The 24,511-nt window shown below is 41.3% G+C and overlaps 1 protein-coding gene across 1 annotated transcript in view; it reads right to left on the bottom strand.

The window, feature by feature from the left end:
* Positions 1-3,314: 3,314 nt before the first annotated feature.
* ADORA1 (adenosine A1 receptor) overlaps positions 3,315-24,511 on the bottom strand; it is an 82,163-nt gene continuing 60,966 nt past the window's right edge. Inside the window, exon 3 of the mRNA XM_083172696.1 lies at positions 3,315-4,068. Coding sequence (XP_083028822.1) covers positions 3,417-4,068 — 652 coding nt within the window. The 3' untranslated portion in view covers positions 3,315-3,416. The remainder of the gene's footprint in view (positions 4,069-24,511) is intronic.

The raw sequence follows: 24,511 nt of genomic DNA, 5'->3' as shown, positions 1-24,511 counted from the left end.
TGATTGTTTAGATGTCTCAAAATGTACCTGTAAACATCTGAAAACAGGGATGAAGTCAGCATTCCGGTGGTCAGGATGCCGGTGTTCAGTATTCTGAAGAGACTGGTGCCGGAACTGTGACATTACTTAGGATGCTGGCACTGGAATTCTGACTGCCAGAAGGTATGTTTGCTGGGGAAGGGGGGTTAAGTTTAGGCACTGGGGGGACTAAGGTTTAGGCTGCGGTGGGGAAGTTTAGGCTGCAGGGAGGGGGTTTAAGGCAATTCAAAATGGGGGTATCGTTAGGCTGCGTGGCGAGGGGGCTAGGTACCAGGTTACGTGGTTAGGGATTAGTGGGGAGGGTTAGAGACAGGCTGCTGGGGGGAAAGATGTTAGGGACAGGATGGGGGTAGGAAGGGTTAGGGGGGCAGCAGTAGTTAAGTATACTTTCCTTATGCCTGTTGGGATTTCCTCCTTCGGGATGCCAGTGTAGGTATTCTGACCATCGGAGGGTCCATGCTGAGATACTGAGCTGAGTATGTACTCAGAAACTATTGCAGTATACAAAGGTATTCTGACCGCCAGAATGCCCACCATCGACCATCTGTATATATCTGTTGGAAATACATGCCCAAGTATCATTTTCTGTCATTTATTAACAGTTTCTTATATAGTGTAGCATATTCCGTTTGCACTTTGTTCCTTTTTAATGTTTGTAATGCTGCAATGTTTAAAGGTTAAAAAAGTAGAATATAAGGAGGTAAAACAACAAATAATGTAATGGGCATAAATCAGGAACGAGAATATAGTGCTATTGATTGTTGAGGGAAGAGTCCTCAAACTGATATCTTGCCTAGTGCCCTGTGAGGTCTAAATCTCCTCTGTTCTAGAGCACTAACCTGCTGTAATTTCCCTTAAAGTGACTCATCTGCTTTTACAATCAGTGTTGGCTTTGCACAAATGTTGATCCTGGGCGTAAGGCAATGGTAACTACACAATGTTAAAATACTGTGGAAACTAATTTCTACCCACAGCAACCCAACACTGGAAACTGGCCTGTCTGACAGGTTCTATGGCTGTCATTACATAAATGTGTGCCACCCTTCCACAAATGCTTGTTATCTTAACATTGCACAAAACAAATTCACATTGTGAATTTGCAATACATTTCCAAACTAGCATTTCTTTTTCAGATTCAATTTGCCTATATTTGCCTATATTTGGGCCTGATTCATACCGGATCACTATTTTGCAAAGTAGCTAGCCACCGCCCAGAGAGAAGGAAAACCCACCCCTGTGTAAATCTGAGAGAGAATTGTGAATGGACCACTAATTGTTATCCATTCGCAAATTCATATGCAATTCCTGAACTCTGGAATGGGTTTTGCAGTAGGTCTGACCCTACCCTTAATCTGTGACCAAGACAGGCTGGAGGTGGTCATAGCTGATGTCACAGTCCCTCCTCCAAAACACCTGGACATGCTTCCATTTTTTCCAGTACACCCAGAAAACATCCAGTTACCATCCCCAAACGTAGGCTTCCTGTCATTCAAGCTCCGCCCACTTTGATGATCCATGCACATCTATTGCTATTCAGGCTTGTTCATATGTGATGCGTACAGGACGCAGGTACAGTTAATCTATAAATGGTCAACTCTGAATCAGACCCTTTTTCTGCACCAAGCCTCCCAGAGGCAAGTGAAAAACTAGCAAAAAACTCTATTTAAGGTAAAATGTCTGACTTGCTTCAGAACCCCATTGACACCATTGTTAATGGCTATTTGGACATTTAGACATTTTTAATTATCTTAATTGGGCCAATAATTATGTCATTTTGGTGTGAAATAAAATTAAATGGCCCCAAATTACACCAAAATCCACAGCCCAAAAATAAAATAATTGCTTTTTACAATTTGTTGTAGTTTTTTTATTTATTTTTTTAGTAAATTATGCAGCAATGCTAATATTTCATATACTTCTCCTACATTGTCTTGTAATGTACAGTAAGTTGCTGTTTTCTTGGTTTGTTCATTTGTTTGTTTACTTTGTTAGGCGCTACAAAACCCTTGTGGCGCCATACAAAGAAAAGATAATAATAGTAACAATGACATGACAATTAACAAATACTTTGGCACTCATTGGGGTGTATTCAATGCGGCCGGCGAAGCGGTTAAATAGCGGGGATGGCCGAAAACAAGTGATCCTCGCAGTTTAACCCTATTAATCTGTCAGATGATGGCGAGGATTACGCCAAACAGCAAGGCTCGTGACTAATGTTTTAGCGGCCACATATGCCGTTTCCCCCTCGCTCCAAAAAGCTAGGGATGGGGAAACGGCGTATGCAGAGGGTTAGTTGAATACTGACCGTGCGAGCTGTGACAGCGAGCAGGCAGCACTGCTCGCTGTCACAGCTCGCCCTCCGCATTGAATACTGACCATTGTCTAAACTGTATTTGGGGAAAACCTACAAAGAATCTGATTGGTTATGATTTGTTTCAACAGTTTTTGCTTTTTGTACAAATAACCAGTGCATTAGTTTAATAAAGTGTCCAGTATGAATTCTGAGACAGCAACATTTTTTTTCTACATGTACAGTAGCTGCTTAGTAAATAAACCCCTTTCCTTTTTGTAGTAGCTGAAGAGACCCGCCTTGAAATGCAGAAGTTCTGTACTTGCCTCAACCATGCACCAGTTGTTGCCCCTTTTTAATCTTGCATAAGAACCTTTGAGTGAATTTTGTGTGAAAATTGCCAAGCAAACATTTTTATCCATCATAATAACCTGTAATGTTTACCTTATATAGGAAATAGTATCTTTTTTTACACATTTTTATTTGAATTCAAATAACAAAAGTGAGCAACGCTGGCATTTTTTGCCTATATTTTGCACATGTCTCACAGAGATTTTGGCACTCAAAGGTTTTAGAGTTTAAGGGATTAACAAAACACTACACTTTTTACTTGTTTATAAGACTAAAACATTTTTGCTGAATGTCATTTACTGTATGTGCAATGATTCCAGAATTTCGATAAAAAAAAAAAAATACAAAAAATGTTATATTCATTATGACCACATGGTGGTGCCATTATTGAACATTAGGAGCCAATTTAACATTTTTTGCCAATATTATTATAATAATTTATTAAATCTTATATTTATTTACTTATTTGTGCCTATACATTTATTATTTAGCCAAGACTGTTCAAATATAAATATATAATAAAATAAAAAGAATATATATTTACATAATTTGCATTGAAGTTATATTAAAAAATATATAAATGCATAGAATAATTATGGCAATTTAAAACAACATTAATACTGAAACAAACATATACATTTCAATAAACAGCGGTTTATTGTTATAATGGTCATTTGAACAGAAAGTGGTTATTGTTTATTTGGAATGATATGGTATACAAAAAAGGACCCTTATTTCAGAGCACATTTTTTGAACATGACCTCTCAACGTTCGAAGTATTTGCTCGGTTGAGTTTCCGTCCACTTTTGCAGCAGAAATATTTCTTCCAGATATACAAAAATGTACATTGGAATTTCTCAATGCGAAACGCGTAGACAATAGGGTTCATGGCAGAGTTTCCGTGTGTCAAGAAAATGGCGATATAAGTGATGATCATTGGCGTTGTGCACTCCCGACAGAATAAAGTGATGCAATTCAGTGTGTGGAGAGGTAGCCAGCTTAAAGCAAATAATAGTAAGATCAAAGCCAAGGACTTGGCAATTTTCAGTTCTTTTCCGTAGTATTTTTGTGGGTCCTTAGCGCTGGAAGACACCTTTTTATTAAGCTGTCTTTGAATTAGATTGAATACTTCCAAGTAAATAACTAGCATCAAGAAAAGTGGAGGAAGCACCCAGACAAAAAAATTAAAATAGACCATATATTCCATACTGATTACGGTTTCAAACTCGCAAGTTATAATTATTTCTCCATAACTGGAGTTGTGTTCTTTTCTCAGGTTGTTTATGTTGTTCCACCCAAACATTGGTACCAAACCGATGATGAAAGAGAGGACCCAGCATCCTGTGATTGCAATAACTGCTCTCCGGGCTGTGACCACGTTTCTGTAGCTGAAATGCAAAGCGTAGACTAATCAGTAAAGCAACAAGTAAGAAGACAGTAGTATGTTGTTATCAACTGCTAAATCAGACATCATGGGAAGACAAAAAAAAAAGAAGTATATAGTAGTAATTGTAATTGTCTTAGGTACTTGTTTCCTAGCACGGCACCCAGATTTTCTACGTACGGCACCGTAAGGAAATCGCATCGAATCGCTTGTGATGTGATTTTTAATTTTTAAATGTCTTTTTTTCTTTGGCCATTGTACCCCAGTATATCGCATCGCATGTCCCGCAAAATCGCATGCGATCACATGCGATTTTATAGGGTGTGCGATGCCATGACATGAGGTATACAATAATATGATTGTATGTCCCAAAAATAGGTTTAACGAACCCCCCCATTATCCACGCCACCCGTGGCGAGCACAGCGGAATACATCCTCCGACTTTTTCATTACCCCACTATCCACGTCGGCGTGGAGTATATTTTATATAGTGTGGCGAGCGCAGCGAGCCACCGAGCCCAAAGCGTGGTAAGCGCAGCTCCACGCCAATGTGGATAGTGGGGTAATGAAAAACCGGAGGACCTGTTCCGCCGCCACTCGCCACGCTTCGGGGTGGCATGGATAGTGGGGGGGGGGGGGGTTTCGTTAAACCAAATTGCATGCGACCCGTTAAAAAGATAGGATGCTAAAAAAAAAATCGCATCGCATGCCATACAATAATGGCATGTGATGCAATTTCACTACCCTGAATAGCCCACTACGCAAATGGCATAGTGGGCGCCGTGCTAGGAAACAAGTACCTTGTCTTATTTTATTTACAAGGCTGTGGTTTTAGCTTAGTACAATAAGTGCAATAGTAGCTAAGAGTCTGCTATTATGTTCCGCTGGAACAGGTCTGACCGTCTGCTGTCTCTCTTCATTTACCAAGTACCCGAGAATCAATTGCTTTTGTAAAAATGTGGCTGAGCCAAGAGATGGTCAGTATGGGAATACTCAGGACCAGGTAAACAAAGGCAGGATTATTAGAAAGGACTCCATCACTAATTACATTAAGCATATCCATCTATATAAAGTACAAAAACAATTTCGCTAATAGGGTTGCCAAACAGCAATCATTTTATCTGCAGCGATTGAGTTTAAACAAAATTTGTATCAGTGAAACAAGTCAGCACAAATGCTTTCAGCCCTATTATATTGTAATAGTTACCAGCAGCAACATAACAGTAATGTCAGCACCACCAGCTGGGAGTGCCCGAATGCAATAACTCTTGAATTGCTCCATTGGGCGCAATCATAGAGGTGAGGAGCAGTACTAACCTTTTATTGTAAATGATGAAAAAGGCACGAACCACTTGTACTACTTCTGACTCACATATTTTAGTGTTTTTCATGTGCATGTTTTCATGTTTTATCTGTGCTCATTTCTGCAGAAGGAAGGCATAATCGGATCGAAATGCACCAGCATTCATGCATCGTCTGCATGAATATCGGTCATCTGAGTAGATATGTGTATGATTGGGGAATTCATGTTGTTAAAGCCATTTAAGCTGTGTCCAGGGATGTAGCTACTGGCTTCAGCATGCCCAGAAAATGGGGCGGATACGCCATACCTCCCAACTGTCACAATTTTCGAGTGACAGTCTAGTTTTTCTGCAACTATCCCGCTGTCCCACCCACAGGCAGCAATGTCCTGTGGTGGTGGTAGTAGTGGGGGCAGTTGGGAGTCCTCCTGTTACATTTGGTTGTCCTCCTGTTACTGCTCTACTGCACTTAGCAGAGCAGTGGTGGATAAACGCTGTCTGCTATTCATGGAGACAGAGGGACAGGGGGCATAGCCAGCAGCTTAACACAGCACTGACCATGCCCTGATAGTGATGACCGGGGGATGATGCCTCTTTTGGTACCTTTTCTGGAACCAGGGGTCCTAGGATCAATAGGCCGAATGTTATTAGGTATAGGTATCAGTGACTGCTCCTACCTCATTGTAGGAGGGTGGCTGCTGCTGTTTGCAAAGCCGGCACAACCCCCTCGCCATGGTCCCGGTGCCTGTACAATGCAGATGACTAGTACAGGCACAGTCCTCAGTACTGCGCATGCGCATAACCCCAGCCTCTTTGGGCTGCTTCAGCTGCAGCCCATAGAAGACAAAAGCGATGTCCTGGAGGGAGTAAACACCTCCCAGTGGGACTGCCTTGGGTGACTGGCATGTCTGACTTCCAATAGGAAGTCACTCCCAGTCACATTGAAGCCAGTTGGGTCTCATGGACTCCATCTGGCTACACTACCTGCCAGTTCTCAAAACATTAGAGTAGTGAATAACCATAGGGTTAACATCCATCTCTGAATTAGAACCACAGCTCTTATGGCAGATAAGATTTGAGGACTGATGTGTCTGAAATGAATTCCCTTCTTACCCCATGCCTGATCCTTTTATTCAGAACAAACAAATATCTCACATACACATTTTGGGACAAAGAGGAGGCTTATAGAACTGTAAACTCTGCTGATGACGTCTTTATTATTATCACTGTCATTTATATGTAATGTGCCACAGTGCTGCTTCTGTTCCCCTAGTAAACATCTGGGGCACAACAATAGATAACATTGAATCTTTCCAGGCACATTACAATGGTGACTGCTGCAATAACAATCACTAACAGAACAACGTTCCATACGTGTCACTTCACATGCACTTGGCTCTGTTCTCATTTCGCTCAGTGGACATCGTCAGATTGGCTCAAGTCCTCTGTGTATCGTTGCCCATCTGTCAGTACAGCAAAGTAATGTCACCTGAGGAGATTCAGCTTACTAATGTCCAAACACGTTTATATCAAGAATTATCCCTTCATCAAAACAGTGCAGTGGAAAATTAGGGACAGGAATTACAAATGCTGGGATAAAGATGCTGGATTTCCTAGTCATTTGTGAAGAGAACATTTGCTCAAAAATCTGTATAATATAACAGATTATGGCGCCTATTCAATGGGGGTTATTCGGGTTGATTCGCAAAGCTGCAAATTCTCAGCCTTGCGAGTCCACCAAACGCCGCCTTGCGAATAGTTGGCTGGCACCACCCATTCAAAAGGGCGACTCACAGTAACATCCATTTGCAGGGCAGGGGGAACCTCCCACATCTTACGTTGGTCGCTGACCATCAAAAGATGTGGAAGGTGCATGTATATAAAAGAGACTTTCAAGTCACTCACATACGCGTGCACGCTGGGAAGGAAATGGGCGGCAGCTGACATCCGGTGATGTCAGCTGCCTGCCCCCCACACCTGCATCATGGCCTCATTACCATGAGAATGCCCAGCGTTCTGATGGGAGCACCCATGAAATGCTGAGCGTTCCCATATGCTAATGGGGCTGCCCGACACCCCTCTCCGTCCCGCGCCCGCTGTCCTGAGTGTGTGCACAGCAGAAATGCGCATGTGCACTACAAAAAGACCGGCCCCTGTCCGAACGCAGCGCTGCTTGTGAACGAAATAAGAACAAAGGCCAATGTGTGCCAATATTTCCAACAGGTGGACATATCAGCAAACACCTATTCAATGCGGCTGCGGATCTGGGGAAATGGGCGCAAATAAGATAATTTAGAGAAATTATCATATTTGCAGCTGTTTTCAATCATCCGCCGCTGTCTGACCATCAGAGAATTTCCGATTGTCGAATATATTAAATAGGTTGAATGTAAATTCAAACTATTATTGGTGAAAAGTGCCGGTATTTACAACTTTCGGAAATATCGTCACTGATTTAATAACCCCTATAAGGGGTATTCTATTGAAGATGTGATATTGCCCATAGCAACCAATCAGATTCTACTTCTTTTTTTAGCACCTTTTAGAAGACAATAGATCAAATCTGATTGGTTGCTATGAGCAACATCCCATCTTCAATAGAACTCCCATCTTACTAAATTTACCCCTAAAAATTGGAATATTTATCAAAGCTTGGGGAGAGAAAGGGAGATAAAGTACTAACCAATCAGCTCCTAGATCTACTCTATACTTTTCTCCAAGCTTTGATAAATCTCACAACTTCATCTGCCATTACTGATGGCATGATGCTGACATACTGGCAAGATGCTCTGTCTCTCTTATTTCTTGTGGCACTGCATTACTGTTAATACCACTATGCCCTCTCTTATGCAGTATACTTTTCTATTTGTACTGCTGCTAACACACTTTTACAGTATATAATTGCTTTCTAAATGTGCAAAGTGTTAACTCGTGTATAGACACACTGTATTTGTGCTATTGCTATACTGGACAATTGCATGTTCCTCTATTTACATTGCATTGTTATTAGTTCTAAGCTAATGCTTTTTGCTACACCAGCTTATGTTGTTTGTGATACCACCATTGCACTGTTACAGTATCTTGTGTATATTACTGTCAGTTGTATTCATTTGTTATACCAAAGCATCATGGTTACACCCCTCCTAAAGGGCCCCTTAAGGTGCCCATACACGTTACAATTATTGTATACAATATCGAGTCTCATCCGATCTCGGTTTTGCGATGACATCAGATGAGATGAGATCTAGTACAAAAAGTATGTGCAGCACATACTTTTTGTACTAGATCTCATCTCATCTGATGTCATCGCAAAACCGAGATCGGATGAGATGCGATATTGTATACAATATTGTATACAATAATTGTAACGTGTATGGGCACCTTAAGGGGGCCTTTACTGCTGTTGTAGAAAAATCCATCCACAACAAATTCCATTGTGCTTTACAATTGGAATCAACAGTGATTAAACTAAACTGGGTAATAACAGAAAGTCATAGAGGTAAGAAGGTCCTGCTCGCAAAAAATAGTAAAAGGAAATAGTAATTTATACGAAAGGATATGTGTGCTATCTATTGCATAATGGTCCACCAGATCGCAGATGTTCTTCGTGTGCTGTATGATATGGCCACACGGAAATGTAGGCCGGGGTTCAGGGGGACGTGAAAGTGAAGAAAGAGAAAATATGTGAGGATATGTGTGGACTGTTACAGTCAGGAGGTAAATGCTGTTGTCGGATTGGTGGGGGGAGCAAGGTGGCAACTCTCCCCCCCCCCCCCAAGCATGATAGAGGTGCCAAAATAAGTTGAGTGGCGGTTAGTAAGGGGCAATGGCTTGCAGTGGACTAGCAGACTGCTGAAAAGGGCTGTTACTGGGACTTGCGGAATTCACTGTTCTTCTGCTTGCCATTCCTGGCCAAAGTCTGTGGTGGGCTGGGGTAGAGGGAAGGGTGACATATGCCCCAAGGCCGGTCCCAATATTAGCTATTTGTGCTGCCTGATGGTCCCTACAGAGCTCCAGCATTCCCAGAGGCAGTGCCCAGTCATGAATAATAGGAATAGTATAGGTGCGTGGCTCTGCCCCCTCTGTGTACCACTCTCCTTCACTGCTCATTAATTCAGCATCAGCCTGTTACTTAATGGTCCGGAGCCTGCTGCCAGTTGGTAATGCCACCGTGGCATGCTTCAACTCAGTGATCCTCTTATTGCCTCTAATACCCAGCTCAGATCTCACGCTTCTTATTGTCCCCAGCTCCTCTTCACCCCCTACAACTCAGCACTACTTCTCCTTCTGTCCCTGGATTCTCTTTACTCAGTTCACGTTTCCTACTGGCCCCAGCACCGCTCACATTGTATATACCTGCCATCCTTTTGTGGTCCGGTCTGTCCCCGGCTCCATTTCCCTCCTGACCGGATCCCGAGTCTACACCTCCGACCTTGCTCCTGCCTCCTCCTGTTTCTGGTTTTTCTCCATTGCTAATATTACACGATACCAGCCTTTGCTTTAATAATTATTATTCAGCATTGCACCCCTCCTTCTCTTATCCAATGATGGTTTATGGTCACTCCTCTAAAACAACCTTTCTATCATCCATCAGTGCACCCCTCCTCGTATCCCAGTTAACTCCACCTGTCCCCAGTTCCACCTTATGCACATCAGGAAGGTGAGGAGGAGCCAAAAGGAACTATACAGCCAGAGGAAGAGCACAGCTGCCATATCTAGTTTGCACAGAATAAAGGTGATCTTCTGTAAGATAAGGTTGTATTTTGTATACGGTGCATGTAACATGACTTAGAGACTTTGAGTTTGAGGAACAAAGAACAGTTCACAGGAAGATACCTAAGCAACAAGCTTGTGCGGTAGTATTGATTGTTGAGTTCTCAATAGTGATAGAGATATTCGGTTGGTAACTATTACTGGCCTATGGAAATATAATTCATTTTGTTTTAGAAATATTAAGTTTCATGTGGTGAGATGACATCTAAGATGAATTGACACAGACCAATACAAATACAATCTGGGGACAATATTTAGGTTTGAGTATCATATGCATACAGATGACACTGAAATACAAAAGAGCTTAGTTTGCCAAGAAATGTAGTATTGATTGAAAAAAGAAAAGGATCTAAGGGGGTGATTCTGGTTGACTGTGACAAAATAAAATGAACAATATTTAAATGGCTATGCAATTTAAGAAACAATTTTTTTGTCACATTGCATGTAATAAATTGTGTATTTTATTGTGAAACCAGTCCAATTGGTCTCAGTATTTTAAATGAGTGCTGCTTACCATATTTTCTTCTTTGTTTACCCCTGATAGGGATCGACTATCCCTATTTCTAGCAGCAGTTTAGTGAAACACCAGTCAAGCGCTACCAGCATCACCCCTCAGGGGTGCTGCTCTTTTCCTTATTGCCGGGATAGGTTTCTTTCATAGCCCGTCTCTGGGCCAGATGTAACAACCTTCAAAAAGTGATAAAATGGATAGTGATATACAGCCAGTCAATCAGCTCCTACCGGTCATGCTACAGGCTGGGTTTGGAAAATAACAAGATAGGAGCTGATTGGCTGGTTGTTTATCACTGTCCACTTTATCACATTTTGAAGCTTGATACCTCTGGCCCCCTGAATGAGAATGTTAATATCTTATTGAATAGTAGCAGTAAGAAAATTTAATTATTAGGTCTAAAACCCAATAACTATTAAATATGCTTCTGTGTGTGGGTGTGTTTATGTGTTCTGCAATGCATTCAGGAGTTTCCCAAATCAATCCCTGCTTCATCATGCAAGCACCCACTGCCTAAATAGAGAAACTATCCAAGTCTAGACACTATGAAGAGAACAGAGAATCTGAAAAGAGGTGTCCTCTTCATTTCGGAGAACACTGTATCAATAGCCCTCCAGCTGTGTTGTTTAGTATTAAATATGGGTGTTAGGTGTGCAGTGTGGGTCACTCTGCACCCATTAAAGATAGGCCAATGGTTGTACTAAGAATCTAGGTGTAATTCTGGGAAGAACGGTAGAAAAGATTAAAATAAAAACACAAAATTATATTGCAGATCCCGATTTTGAAGAGCCACTTTTTAGTGTATCCACAGAAGCTGTTTTCAAGTGTGAACACAGTTCCACATTTACCATCCTGCCGTATTATTATTGTTATCATCTGGAAGATATTGAGGTATTCGTTTGACCCCTAGGGACGTTTATATAGACCGCCCAGAAGTATAATTTTTTCGAATCATACCCTTGTCATACGGCAATTGCCGACTTACATCTTCTTTAAGACTCTTTATACCTAGAAGGGGTCGAATATGGGACTAACAATTGTCTCATCATGTATGGATCAGTAACCTCCAAACTCATTTTTTCTACCAACTAAAGATTGTGATTTCTTCCATAAAATCAACATTTACCATTTGGTTTGAAAAATTAGATCTATCTTCATTTATTCTTTTTGTGTTTATCTTAAAAAAAACCTGATGAAGTCTTTCTAAAGACGAAACGCGTTGGGTTGTCATCGTCTTCAAAAGAATTAAGATACCACACTATTTTAAAATTTTTTAATAAAATTTGTTAAATTTCAGAAATGTCTATATGTTTTATACTTGAACTATCTGTTTATTACACATTAGGTGGTGAAAGCCTGTGGCGCTCTCTATCTATCTTGCTATATATATATATATATATATATATATTTTTTTTTTAAATGCATTCAGGAGTTTCCCAAATCAATCCCTGCTTCATCATGCAAGCACCCACTGCCTAAATAGAGAAACTATCCAAGTCTAGACACTATGAAGAGAACAGAGAATCTGAAAAGAGGTGTCCTCTTCATTTCGGAGAACACTGTATCAATAGCCCTCCAGCTGTGTTGTTTAGTATTAAATAAATATGGGTGTTAGGTGTGCAGTGTGGGTCACTCTGCACCCATTAAAGATAGGCCAATGGTTGTACAAAGAATCTAGGTGTAATTCTGGGAAGAACGGTAGAAAAGATTAAAATAAAAACACAAAATCAAAAAACAATATATATATATATATATTTATATATATATATATAACAACAATAGTGTCTTCAGCGCCCTAGATAGGTAATGTCCAACCAATATTACAATAAAATTTCAATAAAATATTGACAAAGACAATAGAAGTGGTTCTTTTTTATGTAAGAAACTTTTCTTTTATTTTCAGTACATCTGACCAACACCCAACGCGTTTCGTCTCGTTAGAGACTTCATCAGGGGTACATGATCTTAGAATAAACAAGGTTTAATATACCCTTCTAGGTCATAAGGTAAAGGTGACACGAAAGAAGCGTGATTGGGGTCCAATTTTTGGTACCACCGGAAACAATTTTTGAACCTTCTTATAATTATAAGCTGTTAAATAATCAGATGTCTTTGACAATATACTTAAAAGTTCAAATGATGAACCTAATTGAGGCAATTTCTACACTTGTCCCAATGTGTCCAACAGAATAAGATCTTTTTCTTTCCTGTGTCAGAGGAAGGTGTGTGCTCATTGGGATCCAAATTGCAAGTGACTTGCAATTTGGATCCCAATGAGCACACACCTTTCTCTGACACAGGAAAGAAAAATATCTTATTCTGTTGGACACATTGGGACAAGTGTAGAAATTGCCTCAATTAGGTTCATCATTTGAACTTTTAAGTATATTGTCAAAGACATCTGATTATTTAACAGCTTATAATTATAAGAAGGTTCAAAAATTGTTTCCGGTGGTACCAAAAATTGGACCCCAATCACGCTTCTTTCGTGTCACCTTTACCTTATGACCTAGAAGGGTATATTAAACCTTGTTTATTCTAAGATCATGTACCCCTGATGAAGTCTCTAACGAGACGAAACGCGTTGGGTGTTGGTCAGATGTACTGAAAATAAAAGAAAAGTTTCTTACATAAAAAAGAACCACTTCTATTGTCTTTGTCAATATTTTATTGAAATTTTATTGTAATATTGGTTGGACATTACCTATCTAGGGCGCTGAAGACACTATTGTTGTTGTATCTGTTTTTTGTCTATCTCTACTAGTAGGGGATAGAGTGTCAACAGCAACCATATATTGCATAATAATAGCGCAATTTTGGGGATTTTTGTCTTTATATATATATATATATATATATATATATATATATATATATATATATATATATATATATATATATATATATATATATATATTTTTTTTTTTTTTAAATGGACAAGTCTTGATGGATGAGAAACCCAATAAACAGTTAAATAAATGAAAAAATTATCATTCTTAGAGACCCTCTGCCCATGCTGATGTTAGTGTCAGAGTTCAGTCATTTGTGTGCAAGCACAATACGTGTCCATAATGCCATAAATGGGCAGTTTTATACTCCAGTTGACGTTTAATATATTTCCTAGATGGAATTTTCCTGGGCTCATGTCCCATAGAGTCTTTGTGATTGTACAGTCATCGCTTATACATTTTTGTTTTAAAAGGTCATAAGAACAGTATGACAGATCTTTACTAGTCTACTACTAGAGAAATATCGCCACAGGTCTAGAAACTAATTCAGTTATTCATACAATCCCAGCTGTATTACTTTTCTGCTAGAAAGGTAAATGGAAGCGCATTTCATTTTACCACTACAGCAGAAACACAATGCAGAGTACTCACATGCAGAGAGATAGAATCAATTACAGGAAAAGGATTATGACCTTGCTGCTGGTAACAAAAGGAATCGCTCTGTACCGGTAGAAAAGGCCTTTTGAAAAGAACCATTTTTTTTTCACTCTTCACATGCATAGGACAAAATTAAAGTTAGAGATCCCATAAATTACTATTTGTAACAATTAAGAGTATATATATATATATATATATATATATATATATATATATATGTGTGTTCAATGGATGAAGATGCGGCGACATTTATTTGGACAAAGTTGAAAAAAATGGGTTGAAAAAAGTTTTTTTTTAAAAACAGACATTAATTAATTTAAAAAATTCTATTCTAAAACCAATTATTCTAAAAACAAATTTAAGGTGCAAATAAATAGAGTAGCTTATCTTTGTAGATGAGGCAGGAGGGCTCAAAGTGTCCCAACGCGTTTCGTCCTTCTGACTTTATCAAGGGATATACATACATAAGGCAGAGATCATGTATCCTGTGACCATTCATGCAGCCTCATGCAGCCCCCAGGGGCTCCATTTCCCCCCCCCATCAACAAGCTCCTCCCTCCCAGGTCAACACCGGACCTGTGCAGCACTGTTTAAAAAAGAATCAAAAGGGCGCAGGGGATTGCCGTCTGTGCCTTGTATCCCCCAGGCAGCCATGCTCCATAGCAGTGTCATCCCCGCCACAATTCATAGTTACAGCTCTGACCACTGATCACCCCTGTACTGTGAGAGGATTGAAAGTCATCCAGTATGCATGCGACATAAGGCCAAATGTACTAAGCCTGAAAAAGGAGAGTAATAATCCACCAGCCAATCAGCTGCTAACTGCCATGTCACAGGCTGTGTTTAAAAAATGACAGGTAGGAGCTGATTGGCTGGCTGTTAATCACTCTCCATTTTATCACTTTTCAAGGCGTAGTACATCTCGCCCTTAGTACTGTATGATGCCACTGTACCATGACTCAGCCAAAGTAGCAAACACTGCTGCACCACAGACTAAATACATCACCGCCCTTCGCGGCCCCCCTGCCGCGATGCCACCGCATATGTACTAACATATGCGGCTGGCATCGCGATGCGGTGATGGAGGCCCCCCGCGATACCTGGAATGTGGTGTGCGGGGGGTCTCCGTCACCTCCCTGCCCCCTCCTGCATCCCTCACACCGGGAACAGCTAAGCAAGCTGTCCCCGGCGCCTCCTCCTCCTCCCCTGCAGCCGGAAGGACGTCAGGTTGCCTCACTAGGGGGAGGAAGGTGTTACTGGACCAGGTAAGAGAGGAGGGGGAGAGGGTGGTCGGCGGGTTTTTCGGCAGAGGCGTCAGGCAGCGAAAAGAAGCCCATAGGCTTCTAATAGGGTATCGCCACCCAATTTCTGGTCACCAGGAAAGGTGAGCAAGTCTCTCACATGATCCCCGATCCCCCCACATCCCCCTAGGCCACAGAGTCATATAACAACAGCCGTGGCTCTTTAGGGGAGGGGGCGGGGCTAAAATACGCAAATCGCTTCCTCTTTATAGACAAATGGCAGGATTTGGTTGGAATGAGGACGGGTCTTGGTGACATTAGATTTCTTACTCTCCCCCCCCCTGGAGAGAAGAAGAGAAAAGTTGGTAGGTATGGGTCAATACTTTTATGTCAACATTAAGAATGTTGACACCGCTGCTCCGTCCACGTACCCGCTAATCTGCCTCTTACTGCCCGCCCAGCCCCGCTCAAAGCATCCCTCATGCCTGCTAAACCCTCCCGGACCCCGTATGGAGAAACCTTTGACTCCGGGAGCCATTCCAAAGCCGCAACATCATAGACAGGAGAAACGCCGTGCTGACTCCAATATGGCGCCGGGCGCTGACGATGCCTCTCCCTCTCCTGCTTCTAAAAAGGCTGCTGCTCCAAACGAAACTACAGACATGCCACAGGTATGCAGAAGCCATGATTCCCCAGCTACTTATGGGGATATTGTGGAAGCAATAAAAAGCACCATGACACCGCTACTATCTAAAGCGGTATATGATATTACACAGCAGCTCCAGAACCTGACTCATAGAGTGACCACAAATGAAAACTGCATAGGCTCACTTTCTCACTATATGCATCTGGCACAGCGTGAAATCATAAAGTTGCAAAAAGAAAACTTTCAGATGTGGAATAAAATTGATGACGCAGAAAATCGGTCACGTCGTAATAACATACGAGTCGTGGGCCTGCCAGAGACCGTGAAAGGCCCAGCCTTAACCACCTTTGTTACTATTTCACTTCCAACCCTACTCGGCATTCAAGAAGAATGCAAGGACTTAATTGTTGAAAGGGTGCACAGGGTAGGACCGCCTCCCAAGCCATCCGATAATCGCCCCAGAGCTGTTTTGTTCAGGTGCTTAAACTATCTACACAAAATAGCATTCTGGAAAGCTTCAAGGAAAATCCAAAACCTATCTTGGAAGGGAAAACGCCTACGAATCTTCCAGGATTATTCTGTAGAGTTGTCAAGGTCACGCAAAGCATTCTCCCCTATCTGCACTAGATTGGTAAATGATAAAAAGAAATTTGCACTCATGTATCCGGCTAAGCTCCGTATATTCACTGCCGACAGCCACCTTGATTTTACATGCCCTGAAGACGCACAAACATACCTAGAAGAACAGCAAAATGCCCAGTCTGCTGACATCACGGACATACCCACTTGAATGTCTCAACCTTTTCTACCCTCATGCCCCAAGCGCATTGCTTCCCTCCCACCTAAAATGACACATCATGGCCAAACCTGACCAAAATGCCACTCTTGACATCATAGTAGAAGGAATATGTTGTCACCTTGAGTTGAATAAGGACAGCTCCTGAAACACTCCTCTTCCATATATTCCTCCCTCACATGTACTTTATATGAGGAGGGAAAGAAGGGGAAAGGAGGAAGATATATATATATATATATATATATATATATATATATATATATTTTTCTCTCTCTTTTTTCACCTGCTTATATATTTTTCTACCTTCTTTCTTTTTTGTTTTTTTTATATATATGTATATATATATTTCTCTTAATACTTTTTTATCTGTAGATATTTTTTTTTTTTTTATTATTATTATATATATATTTTTTTTTTCTCTTTCAATCTTTCTTGCCCATCTCGGCACTGATGGCAACATATACCCACAAGTTACAATACTTACCAAAGAATAATTTCATGTCACTGCACTCCTTTCCTCATAGAACTGTTTGGCACTTAGGCTCCAATCACTTACTATACCCTGTTAAGGGGCGGACTCGTTGATCATTTATTGGGTCCGGACTCTCCTTCTTCATCCTTTGGAATAAGTTTAGTTATCAAAACTGGTCTAGCCAGTTACTTACTATGTTGAATATTTTTTTGCATGTTTGCGGAAGCCAAGTCTTCAAAGATTCAATGTTTAGTATGCTAGTCATACGCCTGTTATTATGTGTTATGTCCCCCATGTCTTGTCTCTGTTTGTCTCCCTTCCCCTGCTTTCCCAACCTCCTCTCTCCCTGTAGTCATCTGAAGATGGAAGAAATACATGAAGAAACAAGATCGCATGACTTCAATCAACACCTGGACACCCATGACCCTGAGATAAAATTCGGATCACTGAACGTCGGAGGTATTCACTCTCCGGCAAAACGCCGTAAAACACTTCTATATTTACAAAAACAACACATAGACATCGTAACATTACAAGAAACACATCTATTAGCTCCTGAAATAAAAAAATTACAGATGCTTAAATGGAAATTAATTATGTCAGCCCCCTTTAACTCCAAATCGAGAGGCATAGTACTGTTAGCCTCCAAAACACTACCAATTTAAGTAATCGACTCTCAAGCAGATCCAGAAGGCAGATACCTCATAACTTCCCTTAAAATATACAATAATACATATGCTGTTTGTTCCATCTACGCCCCCAATGTCTTTTCGAAATACTTCTTTAAAAACATAGTTAGGCTCCTAATCCCATTTATGTCGTCCCCCATAATTCACTTGGGAGACTTTAATATAATATCCCATCCAACTCTAGACCGATCCTCCACTGTCAAAAAACCTAGACAAATCCCCACCTATGGAATCCCGTTCATACTAAAATCCCTTCAGCTATTAGACTCCTGGAGAACCCTACACCCGACTCAAAGGGAGTATACGTGCTTATCCTCGGCATATCACAGTCTATCAAGAATAGACTACATATGTATCTCAAAAAGCATTTTCCACCAAGTTAAATCCTCCGAAATTGAACCCATTTTAATCTCAGACCATGCCCTTATCCATATCACAATACAAATAACTAAAGAAATCTCTACATATAAAAGCTGGAGATTCCCAACACATCTAGCTAACTCCCCAGAGTTTCATGGTTTTCTGAATGAAAGATGGAATGAGTATCATACACACAATAAGCAATTCCTGGCTTCAAACCCCCCACTATATTGGATGTCAGCAAAGGCGGTCTTAAGGGGCTCTATACTATCATACGAATCCACCCAAAGGAAGAAACAATCTTCTAATTATCTTGCATTACAAGAATCTCTAACAAATGCATACTCTATATATATTCAAGACCCCTCATCACTAAATAAGACTAAGTATATAACAGCAAAAAATCTCCTTGATAATCTTCTCCATTCAATGACCGATAAACTTCAATTCAACTCTTATTATAAATACCATAGATTTGGCAATAAAACTGGCAAACTTCTTTCTAATATCCTCCATTCCTCGAGACCGCCCATGAATGTCAACCCCTTGATACTCCCTGATGGTTCATTAACAAACTTGAACGCCCAAATTACCCAAGTCATGGCAGAATTTTACAAATCAATATACTCCACCCCCAGTATACAAGTACCCCCCCTGACCCTCTCTCCCCATTACATACTTCCCACTCACTTCAATCCTTATGGGATAACTTGAAATACCCACAGATCTCCGAGGCACAGGGGCAAGCACTAATACCCCCTGTAACACTGGACGAGACTATTGCTGCTATTAAAATGTTGAAGCCAGCAAAAGCGCCCGGACCTGACGGCTTCTCAGGGGATTTCTATAAAATGTACCCGGTGAGGGTGGCACCCATACTGGTATCAGTTTTTAACCATATTCTACAAAACAACCTCATTCCGCCACATTTTAATACAGCAATAATTAAAGTCCTTCCGAAACCAGGAAGAGACTTGTCTCAGCCTGGCTCATACAGGCCTATTTCCCTCCTGAACTGTGATTATAAGCTCCTTATGAAAATCCTAGCAGATCGCCTCAACCCAATACTACCTAACATAATAAGCCCAGATCAGACTGGATTCATAAAAGGCAGACACTCTACCTGTAATATCCGCAGAATTCTAGCAATTATACAACACTCATCCTCTCCCCTCACTAAAGATCAAGAGAACCTAATTTTAGCCCTCGACGCCGAAAAAGCTTTCGATCTAGTCCTCTGGCCCCACTTGTTTACCACAATAAATAAATTTGGTCTACCTCCAAAATATATCTCATTTATAAAGACCCTATAAAATTCTCCTACTTCACAAATTGCATGCAACGGCTTTCTTTCCCCCCCCTTTTCAAATACAAAGAGGAACCAGGCAGGGATGCCCACTCTCCCCCCTCCTGTTTGCCATTGCAATTGAACCCCTCACACTAGCTCTAAAAGAATCCCATATATATACAGGCATTAAAATCTCCACATTGGAACTCAAATTATCACTGTTCGCAGACGACATGATACTATTTATATCCAATCCTTTAACTTCAATCCCCGCAATCATGGAAATCATAAATTCTTTTGGCCCTACGTCAGGCTATAAAATGAATGTTACTAAATCAGAAATCCTACCCATTTCCCCCGTAGGCCCTTCATTATTAACGCATCAGACAATAACCCAATTCAAAACCCAAAGTCACCAAATCAAATATCTAGGAGTTACGATCACCCGCAACCCCCACAACTTATACAAGGCTAACTTTTCTCCTCTTCTAAATAAAATCAAACTACAACTAGAATGCTGGTCCAAGCTCCCTCTTTCTCTCCTTGGAAGATCAGCCATACTGAAAAATATAATTTTCCCTAAAATATACTTTTGCTTACAAATGTTACCTTGCAATATAAATCCGTCTGATATAAAACTAATGGTACTTGTTTCCTAGCACGGCCACAATCTTATGGATCGTGTACCTTTAAGTTAAGGTAGACGATCCATACGATGGACCCGATTTCCTTTGAAATCAGGTCCATTTTGCCGGCTAGGACACAATATCGGGGGCATCGCGTCGGTCGGGACCATTAACATTGGTCCCGACGCGACCGACGCGATGCCCCCGATATTTCCATAGGCTTCAATGTTAAAAAATATTTTAACATTGAAATCGTGTCGGGAAAGGTAAAATATCGGGGGCATTGCGTCGGTCAAGACCATTAACATAGGTCCCGACGCGATGCCCCCGATTTTTCCATAGGCTTCAATGTTAAAATATTTTTTAACATTGAAATCGTGAAAAAATGTGAAAAATGTGAAATGGGCCAATATGACCCATTTCACATTATAGATGTCCCCGTCGTCACCCCACGATAGACGCCAACCCGAAGCGTGGCGAGCGCAGCGAGCCCACGAGGGTCGGCGGTGCGCGTCCTCCGACCTTTTCATTCCCCTACTATCCACGTCGGCGTGGAGTTGAGAATAGAATAGTGTGGCGAGCGCAGCGAGCCACCGAGCCCGAAGCGTGGCGAGCGCAGCGAGCCCCGCGAGGGGCCGCGTATAACTTCACAGGTATACGCGTCCCCTCGCGGGGCTCGCTGCGCTCGCCACGCTTCGGGCTCGGTGGCTCGCTGCGCTCGCCACACTATTCTATTCTCAACTCCACGCTTCGGGATGGCGTCTATCGTGGGGTGGGGTGTACGCCGTGAAATTTGGGGGGGTTGCGAATATTTTACATTTCATTCAATAAAAAAATCGGGTCGAAAATCGGTCGATCGCATCGCATGCGACCAAATCGCATGCGATGCGATCGACCCGATTTTTCCGACACGACCACCCCGATGTAAATCGGTGTGGCCGTGCTAGGAAACAAGTACCAAACTAATTTCTAATCTCATGTCAAAATTCCTATGGAGCGGGAAAAGACCTAGAATGTCAATTAAAAAATTACAGAACCCCAAGGTTGGTGGTGGGCTTAGGTTGCCAAACTTTCAATACTATTCCTGGACTACACACTTTAGGTATATTGCCAATTGGCTTCTAAATACATCCACATATACAGATATTACTTTAGAAAACGAAATCTTCGCTCCATACTCCGTGAGTGCATTATTACATACACCCACCAAGCTACTTCCACCGATTGCTATCAACCATGTTTTATTTCGCGCCACGTATGACACCTGGATCAATATGAATAAAAAACTTGATAGGAATCACTCTCATTCCCAATTCTTGCCAATATGGGGTAACCCAGGCTTTCCCCCCTCTTTGACCAACTCCACATTTCAGGTGTGGAAACGCAAAGGCCTAGATCTGGCCACAAAACTCTTTGACCCAGGTGGTCTAATATTCTCTTTCGATTCACTTAAATCAACATATAAACTCCCAAACGGAAACTTTTACATGTTCCTACAAGTAAGACATTATATTTCCCCGCTCCTCCCCCATATAATAAACACAACACACCCCGATCCCTTGGCACCCGTCTTTGCTGCAGTCCAATCTAATGTGTTTAAATCCAACATTCTATATGAAATCCTCTTGAATTCAACACCTGACACGATTTTACAACCCTTAGTCATATCTTGGGGAAAAGATATCCCAGAAATAGTGAATCCCACCATGCTATTCCAGACCTTCTCGAAGACCATGAAACTCTTGCAATCCTCGTACCTTCAGGAAGTCCACTTCAAATCAATTCATAGAATATATATTGCCCCTGCCCAAAGAAAACACATGATTCCAGACGAGTCGGGGAAATGCTGCAAATGCTCTATGTCAAACGCCAAATTCTTTCACTGCTTCTGGTCATGCCGCAAAATACTGAGATTTTGGCGAAAGGTTCTAAACTACATAAAACACCTATTTTCTACTACTCTAACACCAGACCCCCTAGCATGCATATGTCTTAACTTTAAGAACTGGTACGCCCCACTTAATGGCAAATCAGTCCCAACCCTTATCCCATTAATCTTGACAATTTCCAAAAAGCTCATTTTAATTCACTGGACGAGAAAATTCGCTCCTACGATTACTGAACTGTCCTTCAAATTACAACAAATAATGTTTTTTGACAAAAAAGCCACACTGCTAAATCCTGACAATCCCCCTGATAAATTCCTACACAAATGGAATCCCCTTATTCAAACATTAGATCCACTTATACAAACCCAAATACTCTCCCAATTACAAAATGCCTAACCATAACGACCCAGATCACACGTACCTATGTCTATCATGTTTGGGCAGATACCACACCTTTATCAAACACAATAGATCAGTCAATAATCCAACATAGCCTAAGACACTATTACACGTATCCTCCAAACAAAACATTGCACCTCATATGCTACTCTCACAATACACCAAGGATGTCCCCCCGAAACTGGACACTCCCATCAGAATTGATATGTTTCTTCTCTGCTCGCAACCTCAGCAACAAGATATGCAGTTGAGATACTGGCTCGCACCTGAATCCTCCTTGAAAGAGATCTCAATCAGTTAATTGAACCCTCATAGAACCCACTTGCAGATGATGATTATTAATTTATAACAAGTCCCCCAAACTAAACAAAGTCAATCTAAATGTCTACAACTGTTCTTCAGTGATTAGCTCAACATGTGCCCCCCCTCCTCCCCCCAACCTACCGACCCCCTTCTTGTCTCGTCCTTTATGTTGATAATAATTCTTCTCTATTGATAGTAGGTTAGAATATTGTGACAGTATAGACTAGATGTTCATTGTTTAACTATATAATAGACATATTTTATTACGAACAGTTGTGGAACCAAAATGTTGATATGTGCTATACCTTATATGCCAACATACCTCTCATTCCTGTTCCATCTCATAAATATTGTTTACTGTTGCAATATACCAATTTATTTGTGAAAATTCAATAAAAAACATTTAAATCAAAATAATGTAGACAAAATAAACTCCACCCACATACACTAATTGGACCACATTTACATGAACGCAACCCTTTCCATCCTGTTTCTCCCCCCCAGACATACGTGTAGAAACATTGAGAATGAATTTCTGTAGCTGTGTGTGCTCATTTCTGGGAATTCACACAACATAAGCTGAGAAAACAGGTGTATTATCAGCTCTGCATCAGCTCCCAAGTGCCTATTTTTGTGCCGATGTGTCTGCTTAAATGGCAGGTTCTCTGCTAAAATTTCTCAAAGGATGATGACCTATTCCTGGCAGAAAGGGTTCTTTATTCTCTTTGTCCTATAAACAATGCTGTAGCTTACAGAAAGGATATGGTTTTAGGGCAGTGGTTCCCAAACTTTTTCGAATCACGGCGCCCTACAGCATCAAAATGTTTTCAAGGCACCCCTAGGCCAAATGCTTCTTATCAAGAAATTCAGAAAAAAACATATTAAATTAAGTGCATTGTGTTTATATGTCACAGTTATCTGGTGAGGGACAGGATTTGCTTCTGTTTGTCCCCATATATTATGATTGGCAGCCACAAGCACTAGTTTTGCCTGGTACATTGACCATAAATAATATGAATTGATCTTGGTCCACCAACCCAAGGCACCACTGCAAGTGTTCTGAGGCACCCCAGGGGGCCTAGGCACACAGTTTGGGAACCACTGTTTTAGGGTGACATACTGTACCTGTAGCTAATGCAGCACGCAAAATGTAGATACTGTAAGCAAAAGCTGGTATGGATTTTAGTATAGATAGCGTCTTGGTTGACACCAAGAGGTCGGCATGCACAAGGTCGACAGTCCTGCCGATCCCTGAGGGAACCAGACAGCACATATATTACATACATTAGAACAGTAGTGGACATGGGGGAAGGTTCCTATCCACCCTGCCTTACCAAGTGTGCCTCTGCCCCCACTCCCCATGTGCATCTATCATCTCCCCTACACATATGTACCTCTTCACCCTGCCTCGCCCAGCATGCCTCTGACCTTCATCCCCATGAGTGCCTCTCCCTTCTACCTCCCCATATGTACCTCTTCTCCTAGCCACACCAAGCATGTCTGTGACCCCCATACCCATGATTTTCTCTTCCTTCTATGTCCCCATATGTACCCATATGTGTCTGGCCAATGTGAGTATTCACAGGGCTCACCTATGGAAAATGCTGTGGCATCAATACTTCTATTTTTGAAGAGCATTGTAAATAAAAGGTATATACTATATATCCATTATGCCGAGAGGGAAAGCAAATACAGCTTGTAGTTAATGTCAATTCAAAATTGCTCCCGCGAAGCTGGGATGGGTTGCTGCCAGTAGCTAGATAAAAGGCT

Source organism: Crinia signifera, chromosome 2 (assembly GCF_055691185.1).
Source record: "Crinia signifera chromosome 2, ASM5569118v1, whole genome shotgun sequence".
Classification (NCBI taxonomy): Eukaryota; Metazoa; Chordata; class Amphibia; order Anura; family Myobatrachidae; genus Crinia; species Crinia signifera.
The sequence above is the reverse complement of the archived record's forward strand: the minus strand, read 5'-3'. Positions and strand labels throughout refer to the sequence as shown.